General features: G+C 35.9%; 1 protein-coding gene across 5 annotated transcripts; it reads left to right on the top strand.

The window, feature by feature from the left end:
* Positions 1-5,618: 5,618 nt before the first annotated feature.
* Positions 5,619-10,223, top strand: LOC104610295 (glycine-rich protein A3-like). Of its 5 annotated transcripts, none has more exons than XM_010276845.3 (3): positions 5,619-5,963; positions 8,547-8,852; positions 9,752-10,223. In XM_010276845.3, exons 2-3 carry the CDS (start codon positions 8,579-8,581, stop codon positions 9,976-9,978), a joined length of 501 nt encoding a protein of 166 aa, XP_010275147.1. In that variant the 5' UTR covers positions 5,619-5,963; positions 8,547-8,578; the 3' UTR covers positions 9,979-10,223. The 5 variants fall into 5 exon arrangements, with proteins under 5 accessions (XP_010275147.1, XP_088752514.1, XP_088752512.1 ...); XM_088896388.1 differs by lacking the exon at positions 5,619-5,963 and adding an exon at positions 6,929-7,034; XM_088896386.1 differs by lacking the exon at positions 5,619-5,963 and adding an exon at positions 7,035-7,174.
* Positions 10,224-13,173: the final 2,950 nt, after the last annotated feature.

Raw genomic sequence — 13,173 nt, forward strand, 5'->3', positions numbered from 1 at the left:
ACGTTATCCTCCTTCCAAAGCGCAACAGACCTCTATGTCGTGGGCCAAGGATTTTGGGAGCGTTTCACAAGACCCATGGCAACCCAACTATATAAGGGCATTGGCCTCTGAGACCTAGGTAGATGCGTAATTTTTAGTTCTCACTACTCTCCAGCTCGTCAGCATTCAACTAGGCATCAAAACCACCTCTCTAGCTTGTCACCATTTAGCTAGGCATCAGAACCACCTCTCCAACTCGTCACCACTCAATTAGGCATCAAAGCCACCTCTCCAGCTCATCACCACTCAGTTAGGCATCAAAGCCACCTCTCTAGCTCGTCACCATTCAGCTAGGCATCAGAGACACCTCTCCAGCTTGTCACCATTCTGCTAGGCATCAGAGCCACCTCTCCAACTCGTCACCATTCAGCTAGGCATCAGAGCCACCTCTCCAACTCGTCACCATTCAGCTCGGCATCAGAGCCACCTCTGTAGCTCGTCACCGTTTAGCTAGGCATCAGAGTCACCGATCCAGCTCGTCACCACTCAGCTAGGCATCAGAGCCACCTCCCTAGCTCGTCAGCATTCAGCTAGGCATCATAGCCACCTCTCCAGCTTGTCACCATTTAGCTAGGCATCAGAGCGACCTCTCCAACTCGTCACCACTCAATTAGGCATCAAAGCCACCTCTCCAGCTCATCACCACTCAGTTAGGCATCAAAACCACCTCTCCAGCTCGTCACCATTTAGCTAGGCATCAGAGCCACCTCTCCAGCTCGTTACCATTCAGCTAGACGTCCAAGCCACCTTCCAGGTAGAAACCATTCAGTTAGGTATCCAAGCCACCTTCCAGGTAGGGATTATTTAGCCAGGCATCTAAGTCACTAGCCAACCAGTAGCTGCCAAAATGCGCGTCATCAGAAAGAAAAGGTAGAGAAACTCATACTTACCTTGTACAAGTTTTCCTACCTTTCTTTCAAACCAAATTAGAGGAATCCTATTGAAAATACCAACTTAGATAAATCCTCAAGCTATGTTTTGTTTAACAAAAAAAAAAAAACATAAGAGAAATATACATTTCAGTCCAACTTTGTTAAACTAACGTGGTGAGGGGTAAAATTATGAAAATACCCATATTCTAATTCTCTTTTTTCACCATTCATCTTTGTTCCATCTTTGTTCTATCAGGTGAACGTACTTTGCCACTACTGGTTTGCATCTAAAGTCCAAAAGTAGAAAAAGATGAATAGAAGAAAAAAGGGTTTTTGGCTCTAACAATCAATTTTGACCCTAAATATTAAAAAGGTCCATTTTCGACCCCTTACTTAAGATAAAAAGGCCATTTGTAGGCAAAAAAGGATGGCATTTGAAATGGTGTTGACATATCAGTTAGACAATGTTATGTGGCACTACGCAAAGTTTGAAAAAGGTCACTTTCACCCCAAAGTTTGAAAATTGCATTAATTAAGATAATTTAAGTAAATAAGTTAATTAAATTAATTAAGAAAACAATGTTAATTAATTAAGTTTAACAAACAGAGCTAATCAATCTAAATAAGTAAATTAAGCCAATTAAGTATGGTTTTAAAAATCAACCTAAAACGAAACCACTTTGATCAATGGTTTGATTGTTTGGTCCAAATGGATCAACCCATGACATTTTGAAAAATAAAAATTAAAGTATAATTAAAATAAAAATTGACTTGAAAACCATTTATTGGATCAAACAGTTTAGAAGTTCAATCATTTGGGTCAATAGTTTGTTAACCAAGTTAAAAATTTCAGGCGGTCAAACTATTCTACCTAGGAATTGGTCAATCATCTAGTTCCATTTTATACCCAGCGACTGACCATTCAACCCTAGGAACTGGTTTATTCAGATCGAACAACCAAATTATTAACCTAAAAACTAGTGGCCAAAATGGTTCCATTTTGGTCAATTTTTAAATTGCCTTGCTTAATTGGCTTAATTTACTTATTTAGATTGATTTGCTTTGTTTATTTAATTTAATTAATTAACTTTGTTTCCTTAATTAATTTAATTTACTTATTTAATTGCTTAATTTACTTAATTATCTTAATTAGTATAATTTATTTAATTTAATTAAGTAAATTAAAACTAATTAACTTTAGGGTCATTTAATTAGACCTTAAAGTAATTTACTTACTTAACTTTATTACAGTGGCCCATTTTCAAACTTTAGGGTTGAAAATGGCCTTTTTTATCAAAGTCTGGGGGCCAAAATGACCCTTTTTAGTCTTTATGGTCAAAATTGGCAAGAATTGTACCTAAATATCAATATTTTTTACTATTCATCTTCTTCCACCTTTGGACTTTTGATGCAAACTAGTAGTGGCAAAGTAAATTCACCCCTATTTATTCATTGGGGTAGTCTCACTTTTGGATGCTTACTTTGATATGGATGGTTTGTGTAAAGTCCAAAGATAAAACAAAGATGAATTGTGAAAAATAGAAATAGAATATGGATATTTTCATAATTTTACCCCTCACCGCGTTAGTTTAACAAAGTTGACTGAAATGTATATTTCTAGAAGTTGAGAGACTAAAATAGCACATTTAAAAATGGGTTAATTACTTGTATATACCCTGTAAATTTGAGAAGCTAATTATATATACATTGAATTTTTAAAATCAATTTATACATGTCATATTCAGCCCCACATATAACATAAATAGGACTTTTGCCAAGAAAAAAAATGTTCAATTCCCCAACTCTCCAATTTTAGATGGGAGTTTTGTCTTCTGAGTCTTATTCTGATTCCAAGAAGCAAAAGGATTGAAAAATTTTCTCTATGGTATTTTTTTTCTAATATCATGCTATGCTGCCATGTTATATGAATAGGAAAATGTTTTTGGATAAAAGATTTAAACATTACCCTGAATTTTTATAAATTGACTTAAATGTACCTTGAGTTTTTAAAATAAACTTAAATATACCTTGTAGGCTAACCCAATTGGACTTAAACATACCCTATCAATAAAACTTGACATATGGAGTCATCTAAAATTTTTAAAATCATATTTTTCCCTTCCAATAAAGAAATAGAAGTGAAGAAGAAGAAGTAAAGAACATTGGAGGAGAGGAGAAAATATTCAAAGTTCAACCAGAGGTGGAAATACATATTGGTTATGGAATTTGAGGTTCATCGTAGCTTGTCTTGACCACAATCATGGAAAATGGTTCTATGAAATGAAAGAAAACAGCAAAGAAATGAGCAATCTAGGGCAATTCCTTCAACCACATTGAGAACTGCAAGTGCACTTGCAGATAAGGATCAGTGGAAGATAATGGGATTTGTATTTTCCTCTTCCTTTATGTCTAGTTCATCCTAGAACTGATTCAGCAACACTGTAAAAAAGTCAAGAGTAGTTGCAAAGGTGTACTCTGTTGTTTCGTAATGATAACGATGAGGAAGAAGAATAATCTAATCTAATGGTCGAGACTGAACATTTTTAATTTAACAAAATCTCAAGTCACCGAATTTGATGTCTTCCACCTCAAAATCAGTCACTTCTTGGATTAAAGTGCTATTCAGATTTCTCTCTAAGACAAATGTACTCTGTTTAATGACTCTTTCATTAACTAAGGCCATAATAGGGCATCAAACCTTGAAGACAAGAGGAAAATTGAATGAAGGGGTTAGGTTTTTCTGCTGTGATGGGCCCATCTTTCTTCTACTTGTCTCTTAACTCAAAGAATCACCTCCAAGAAGATCAAGTCATCATGATGCTAAATCCTAATGTTCTAGCTAACCAGAAGGTAGGAAGTGGTGAAAAACCAAAATAACTCAAAGGTGCATTTGAAGTTGCCCACCACTCACATCACATGGGTTTGAAATACGTAGGATGTACTTCGAAAATTTGAAAGAAAATGAAGAGTAAGAAAGGTCGTAATAAGGTATATTAAAGTGTTTTTTAAAAAGGGTAAATTATAAAAAGCTCCCTGAAGTTTTTATCCATTTTGCCCTTATGCCCTAACTATGATATGTAAAACCATATCCTATGAAAAATTCCTGTTTGCAGCAATTACCGGTTTACTATAGTAACTGGTGATTAATTATTTGTTTTTTCAGTCAGCTCTTAATTACCCTGGGACGGAATACAAAACTTCCGTCGACTACAATAAGATAATTAATAAATATGATTCTTTTTTCAACACCTCCGCCCACGTCAGCGAAACAGTAATAATATTCCACAGTCAAAGATAAACAATGCTGAAGAAGACTAACAGACCTATTTGCACGAGACAGGGATGGGGCTACCCCTGAATCCCCCCGATCGGGGACGGGGGCGAGGAATAAATAATCTCCACCCCAATTAATATATATTATAAATTTAAATATATAATATTATTCGTTTTTAAAATATTAATTATTAAAACTTTAAAAACAATAAAAGTGTAAAATACTAAACTAAAACCCTCGACACACACTCGACAAAGAGAAGAGAGAAATCGAGAACTCTTAACTCTATCTCTGGAACAGCTAAACCAGTGAACCTTAGCTTTTTGCATGCCTTCGTCTTCGACTCTTCGTCGCCGATCGTCGTCGCCGTCAGAAGACCCAGAACCCTAGCTCCGTGCCTTTTCAAGTGATAGAGAAGAGATACTCAAAGAAGAGTTTCAGTCGTCAGTCCTTCTAACCTTCGTCTATTGTTGCTGACTGTTGTCGCCCGTCGGACTCTCTCTTGTCGCCAACCTTAACTCTCCCAACGGTCTTCTCCTCTCTTTCTCTCTCTTAGTCTCAATGTCTCTGTAACCTCAATCCGTCGGGGAAGTCGGGGATGGAGGGGATTCCTTTCCCCCTCAGGGATCAAAGAGGGGGACGGAGGGTAATTTGGGGGTTGGGGTCAAGGATGGGGAATGTAATCCCCGCTCTGAACCCGCCCCCGTTGCCATTCCTAATGAGACACAGTCACTAACGTCTAATGAGGTCCCAAGAAGAATTTTAAATAAGTACTGAACAATTCTGATGGCTTAATTCAAATCTCAATAACAGTATCATCAGATGGGTCTTTCTCGTGCAAATAAGTCTGCTAGTTATCTAGAAACAAATGATACGCGCCGTGAATTCACAGCTAATGTATAGAGTGAGATTGTGAGAAAACTCAATAACTCACCGAATAGTATGGAACGGCTGAAACGATGTTGATCGGCTCTGCTGAATCAGAGATGATAAAGCATAGAGTGCTGCCTGAAAGAGTTGTGCTGAACTGGTACCAACCATGATGTAACAACCTTCTGTTTTAGCGTTGGTCACCAAATGATGCAAGCGTCTGATCTCTTCCACTAATTCCGGCTCCAGAAACTAGAACAAGTTTGTAATGTCGGAGAAGTAGCTTAGCGATTGCCAGACGGAGATCACCACTGTGCACTTGTCCCCCATCTTCTGCCAATATGGCTTGAACATTTTTGGATCACCACTGTTAAAGTCAAATAAAAAATACCATCAGGCGTCAGTCTGAGAATATGAAATTACTGTATCCTGGGACGATGTACATATCAAAAACCCAACTTCAACTGTAATTGAAAATGATGGAAGCAAATAACGCACAAGCTTCGAATTGGAAACTTAATTACTGGTCAAGGTTAACAACGGAATCAGAGGGGAGCTTCTTGGTCATGCCGTTTTGTTTTGCTTGGAAAGCAATAGAAGAAGGGGAAGAGTGGCCGTTAATGCGCACCTCCTGCTCAGTACCAGGCATCTTCTATTCTCTGTTTAGTTACCGTTAGACGACGCGAAGACTAAAAACTCCTGAAAACTCGAACAAGCATCGAAGAGAGAGATCATATCCAGAAATCAACACTGTTTCTCGATCACATACATTTCTCCCGACCGTCTTTGATTGTCAGAGGCCCCCTGTACTAGCCGTTCGAAGCAGCCGTTCTTCACCGTCGGAAGTGAGCTTTCCTAGCCATCGTGCACCCCCATCCACCGGAACAGCTTCTAGGTGACGTTTAACGGTGAAGACTTTAATGTCCTTATCTTGAAATGAATTTCTTTTTTAAAATACAATTTAAATTGTTGTTTTTGAAACCGGTATTACTGAAATAGAGAAGTGGAATGTTGATTGGTTATGATACTTTTTCCATATCATAGATTTTCCCATTATTAAACTTTCTTCAAGCAGAGTCGAGTCGTCGACTCTCTCTCTCTTTGGCCTTGGATACATGAAGCTGCATCTTGGCTTTTGCCTTTTTAATCTCGTGTACCATCTTCATAGTGTATCTCAAGGTATTTAACTAACACAGCTTGCATTTCGACCTTTTTGTCTTACTCCAATAATTCCAACGTTGAATATCGGATGAGATTAGACTTGCAGAGACAAACAATTGGTGGAAGACGATAGTAAAACCTTCACTTGACTTGTTTAATTCCATAAGATATGAATCCCCTTTGACTTGTTACAATAGTAAAACTTTCACTTTCAACTTTGTATTGGGAATTTCTTTTTAAAACTAAATCATCCCAAGTAATGGGAGCGGTAGATTGATGGACCATGTCCCAGACTCTTTGCACTTGATTCTGTTTTGAAGAAGCCATGGGTATGCAATGGAAGGCCGATCGCCTCTAGTTCTTTGTTCTTAGGAACAAATGAACAGTGTTTTTAGAGGAAAGACAAAATAGGTATTTTAAAAAATAAATACATTAAGTCGGCTTTTCTCTCTAGGTCTAAGAAGGGAGATAGTTGAATATTTGATAACATTTATAGGGGAGGTTTTTGTTAAAGTAAAAACATAGGGAGGTTTTTATAATTGTCAGAAAATTCAAGAGAGGTTTATGTATTTTAACCCTTTTGAAAAACTCAAGTATATTTAAGTCTTTTACCCAATTTTTTTTTTTTTTTATAAAGCTAAAAATAAAAAACCGTCGCAAGGACTAGAGTCTATACCAGATTTGGTGGGTTTAAAAATAACGTGCATATAATTTAAGTATGGAATTTTTGTTTGGATTTCACACGTTTCCACCACCTAGGAATTCGGAATTGTCACTGATTTCTGCTTGTCTCAATCATATTCGGAGAAGGGCAATCGGTTAGCGCTTCTCTTCCTGAATTACTTATTCCGGCTTCACCAAAATTTACGTGATTGTTGTTCGATTTGTGTTTCTCAATGGAGTTTTTACTCCCTTGTTGGCAATTCTCTCTGTAAATATACCTCCTGTGGAATTTTTGGTACGAAATTATTCACAGGTTTAGGGTATTAAGATCTGAATCTTCCTTGTTTCATCCTTTTTCTAGAGATTATTTCATTTGAATTCAATTGCTTCTTTGAAATTTGATTGATTTATTGCTTGACGGGTTGTGTTGTTTATTTGTCTAATTCTTGTTATGGATGTGTCGTGCGTGAATTGTTTTTGTTTTCTGACTATTTAAGATTTAGGTGTTTGCTGTCTTTCTTATGATGGAGCTTTGTCATAGAGCTTCATTCCGGGAATTTCTCTCTTCTATTGCCTGAGAATGATTTTGTCAGAGCCGGCCTTGTATTTGTTAGCAATTATGTAGGATATATTTTCAGAAGTACAGATTCAACTTCATTATGAGTTTGCTCATTCTATCATGGCTCGTGCATACTCAAAGGCTTTAAGATGCCAGAGTTGACATTGATATCCTGTATAATCAGCATTTGTGGCCAATATATCAATCTGTTTTAAGTTTTTTTTTTTTTTTTTTTTTTTGTTATTTGCATTTCTGTGGGATGTATTTTCAGCAATACAGATTCATTATGGGTTTGCTCATTCTATCATGGCTCATGCATGCTCAAAGGCTTAAGATGCCCGGGTTGACATTCATGATCTTGTATGATTAGCATTTGTGGCCAATATATATTTTGAATGATACAAAGCCAAATCTGTTTTAAGTTTTTAATTATTTGCTTTTACAGTGGGGCCTCATGTATTTTATTATTGGCGTAAAACCTCATCATTGATTCTGGTTCCACAGCCTGCTGAACTGCCTTCGCGGCCAAACCTTACTTGTAACTTCTTTGTTGTTTGAACTGAATCAGAATCCCATATCTTTGGAAAGAATAGGAATTCCATATCTTTTATTCTTTTTGGATTTTGGATTGAACAGAAGTACTTCTTTGAGAAAACCAACTATTTCAAATGTATCTATTATTCAAGGAAAGTTTGTGGGCTAGCTAATAGCAAATTAGCATTCTTATTTTTTTTTTTGTTTTGATAAATATAGTAAATTAGTATTCACATTTCATAATTTCTAGAAAAGCCTACTCTGTCATTTATATCCCAACTAAGGCAAACATAATCAAAAGTCTAACATTACATGCTTATTCTGCCACAATACAATGTGACCAGGATATAGTTACCCAAGGCATGTATTTTACTTCTATGATTCTTCACTTATTGCATCTGCACTTGTTTTCCTTGAACCTTCTTCCCTAGACCATAGCAAAGATTTAGCTTCTGGGAGAGGCTTTGGAAAATATGAATCACCAAAGTGTAACTTCAGTCCTATTTATTATGTTGAAGCTAGTAGACAAGTTGACTTTCTATGGATTGTATCTAACAATTGTCTTCTTTGTCAGTTTTTGTAGCAACAGTTTTACATTGAAGAAAAATGGGTGGTGGAAAGGACAAACATGATGAATCACAAGACAAAGGGCTTTTCTCACATCTTGTTCCTGGTATGGCTGGATATCCTCCTGGTCATTACCCACCACCAGGTGCATACGCCCCTCCTCAGGGGTACCCCCCACCAGGTGCATACCCCCCTCCACAGGGCTACCCACCACATGGATATCCTCCTCAGGGCTACCCCCCAGCAGGATACCCCCCACCAGGCGCATACCCTCCAGCTGGTTATCCTGGTCCACCTGCTCCACATCATGGAGGTATTATTGATGATCATATCTTGCCAAGAATCATCTCCCTTGCACCATGATATTTCTTGTAACATGATGATTTTATCCCTACATGATGTAATTGAGAATCTGGCATTTAAAATCCCACACAATCATTAATTTGAACTAGATTAAGTAATTTGAAACATTTACATTTGCCACTGAACTGTAATTGGTGCTTGATATAGCCATATAAGATTGCTTGAGTTCTTCTACTTCAAAAACAACTAGAGGACAATAAGGGTTTTGCTTTCTGTATTGGTGATTTTTAATTAATCTCACTTTCGACTATAGTTCGAAAATTTAGTTGCTTTTGCTACATGAGTTCCATCTCTCAGCTACATGGTGATCTTAAGCATCATGAATTCGACTCCTACCAGTAACAAACTGGAGTTTAACTTAGACAGATCATTAATTAGTAAGTCAAATGCCTCTGGTTTAGTTAATAGTTTTTTAGACAATCCTAACTTCTAACGGGGTGTTTTTTTTTGGATTTTGAAAGGGGGGAAAGTTGGTTAATGGGATTTTGGTTTTCATTGACCAAGAATCCCATGTTCATTTTTCAGATTTATGTAGGGACCAAGGAAAGTTTATTTTCCTGGGTACCATCTCCTAGGTGGGTAAATAACTTTCCCACCTAGGGGAAAGTTGTTAACATTTGAATGGGACAAAAATGCCCCTTTTAATAATCGATTTTTTATGGATAAAATGGTCATTACCTTATTTACCTAGAAAAAAAAAACATGGATAAATACACTTACCCAGGTAATTGCATTTATCCAGATAAATAACTTGCCGAAAAACGAACGGGCCTAAGTTCCAAGTCAAAGAAGTAAAAAGCACCCTTGTAAATTATGTCCTTGATTTTGTGGATGGTTTCTGAATTACAGGGCATGGATCTAGCATGGGAGCAATGATTGCTGGAGGTGCGACTGCTGCTGCAGTTGCTTATGGAGCTCATCAGATGTCACAAGGTGCTCATCATCTTGCACATGGTGCCTTCTATGGGCATGGTTCCCACAAACACGGGAAGTTTAAGCATGGAAAATTTGCCAAGCATGGGAAGTTTAAGCATGGGAAGCATGGATTTGGAAAGTTCATGAAGAAGTGGAAATAGTTCTTGTATCTTGTGAGGACTGACTGACCTTACTAGTATTTGCTTTCTACTATTAATGACTTTTAGTTTTGAATCCTACTCCTATGGAGGCATGCTTTTCTCCTATGGCCAGATCTCATTTGTTGCCTTTTATATACACTTTGCCTTGCTTTCTATGGGATTTTCATGATACCTTCAATGTACATAAAAGAATTAACCATCTTATATGACAAGGCTGAGTTCAGGAGTGTTGCTTGCTATATGAATTGAGGTACCTTGCTCTTTCTTTTACAACCAAACATTTTATGCTTCTTTATGGTTACATCAATTGATTAATGAGGTGCTCTATCAAACAAATCAGGCTATCAAAAGACTATTAGATCCTTCTTATTTATAATCACTAGCAGCTTTTGCAAAAGCTCGTTAAAGAGGCTTAATGTGAAGGAGTGTAATAAATAAGTAACAAAATGCTAATAGACAATGAGTTTGAGCAACTCTTGTTTTTCTTCGCCCTACAGACAAGGTGGCACTAATGAAAAGAGAAGGGTATGTTTGTCGGTGTATATCATGGGTCTCACAATTTTTATATCAACAAAAAACAATATGATATGTGGTAGTTATTTTTGTTTTGAAAAAGAAAACATAAATTTTTTAGATGCCTCCTTGAAAGGGGTAGCACAACATTCCCCATGAAAATAAAATCCTTTTCTTTGAATTGATCAAAGAAAGTAGGGTAAAAACCATCTACAAGAGAATAACATGGTTGTTATGGGTCATTCTAATAAGAGATTTAATCATACCAGAAATCTTACATGCACCAGAGTATTTAAGGCTTAAGAGGGCTCTATGTATTCCCTTTCCACTACTACAAGTTTTGGCCCATATGCTCCTTGAATTGCCAAATTATGCCCCTTTCAACTAGGGTACTTCATTTTATGATTAGAAAGGTAAAATTCCAACAACAAATCTAATTTGAGTGATGATCAAATAAAAAGGTCGATTATAAGGTGTTGTTTGGCAAATGTGAATTCTAATATCTAAAAATAAAATAGTTCTAATAAGAGTTATAAACATGATATGTAAACATTTGTTTTTTCAATTTCTTAGTTCTCTAAATGCAATAAAAATGATTGGATCTATTACCAACGAGGCACAACCAACACAACTTCCAATATGATATATATAGCCACACATCTCAAACATGTTTCTTAGCAGTATGTTGTCATGGATGGGATCATACTTTTAAGACAACAATCATGTTTGAGATGTGTGACTAGAGACAATGTTGGTAGCTAGACTAGTGTCCTGTTGGTAGAAATCCGGACTCAATCTAGAAGGTACCTCATCCATACAAGTCCCCATGGAAACTATATAGTTCTTCAATATTACATTTAAATCTATATAGGTTATTCTTAACCTTAATTCTTAAGGCTCAGTTTGGAAGGAGTACAATTACAAATATATAGAGTGCAAAGCTTTGTATTCTTTATTATTTTGTATGTACTTACACTGTATATATTTGTATTTGTACTCTTTTGGAACTAAACCTAAAGCTCGGTTTGCATTTTAGAAAGAATACAAATATAAATATGTATTTACACTGCATATATTTGTATTTATACTCTTTTGAAACTGAGCCTAAAGCTCGACTTGAAATTTGGAAAAAAAATATAAATACAAAAATGTATAATACAAATACATACAAAATAATATAAGATTTTGCATTCTATATATTTATATTTGTACTCCTTCCAAACTGAACCTAAATTCCAGGATGGTCTAGATTCTTACTTAACAAACATTCACCAACCAATCTCGAATATCAAACCATGAACATTGATAAAGGATAATCAATGAGGTTAAAATCTAGAAAGTGATTAAATTTATGAAAATTTTACAGATGACCCAGTAATTGAGATGGTCTCTCGATATCACTCATAAATAGGTAGCACAGGATCAATAATGTGGAATCACAACCTACAAGCTCTTCATGGCATGGCTAGCGGGCCTCACCCCATATGCAAGCTGCTCCACATAGACTGTCCCCACCAGAGTCCTCACTAGTATTGATCTGACTACTGTAATACCGAAAAGAATTAAATGAAAAAATTTGGCTTAAATATGCTACTGTAATACCATGAGTGGTACTTAAATTACTTTAAACATGTTATCTCTCATTTATCCCAATAAATTGTGGTTTTTTTTAATATATTTGATAAGATAAAAAAATAAAAATTTAAGTTGGGACGATTTAAACTCATCCACAACCTATAATGTCTGTGATGATATTCAGTCTGTAGTATCTACCATGAATCAAGTGTTTTTTGAGTTTGTGTTTAGAACAAGTAATCAAGCTGCCCTTTTTTATTTTCTTTTTTCTAAACCGCAAACTTTACTACCAGAGGAGGGTTGGCCACCACAGAGTTATCAATTGCAGAAAAAACAAGGCTAGGAGGGGGGAAGATAGAAATCTTACCCCTCTAGAAAACCTATACAAAGCGACCATTAGCTCATAAAAAGCTTAGATAGGACTAATGACTCACTAAGAAAGACCAGACCATGCTAACTGCAGCAGATATAAGGAGGACCCAAATGTTACTTAAGCAATAAAGAATATTTATGCCCACCAAGAAACCTTGACATGTTGCCCAAAATCTCTTATGACCCAGGAAACACTAACAATATTCAGATGGATTCATGGCAATCAGAAATTTTGCAACATTCAAGCCTCATGTGGAATTTAGAACTTGGTGGTGGGATAAGTTATTTGGTGGTAGTTTATGAGTACTCATACTTTGGTAAACTATACATTATCAAAATTTAGAAGCATCAAGTGTAGTCTTCAATATCTGACCATTTATTTCTTTCAAAAGTAAAAAAAAAAAAAAGGCACATCTTGAGAAACGAAGAGCAAAAATAAAGAAAAAACAAGGCACCATAGGAATATCATAAGAAAACATATAAATGCATTCTTAACACAACTATCGCAATTTTGAACCGACGTATGAAATGCAATTAGCCTTGGGATTTTTCTAATAAAAGAAAACATAAAGATGATAAAAAGTTGAAAATATATTTTTCAAATTAAAACAAAAATGTACAAAAACACTGAAAATGATAAATATATTTCATGTAAAACATCAAAAATTATAGAAAAATAAAAAATTTTAATGAAATCATCATTTCACATAAAAATAGAAAATTGTAAAAAACATA

Source organism: Nelumbo nucifera, chromosome 1, assembly GCF_055504915.1.
Source record: "Nelumbo nucifera cultivar China Antique chromosome 1, China Antique-T2T, whole genome shotgun sequence".
NCBI lineage: Eukaryota > Viridiplantae > Streptophyta > Magnoliopsida > Proteales > Nelumbonaceae > Nelumbo > Nelumbo nucifera.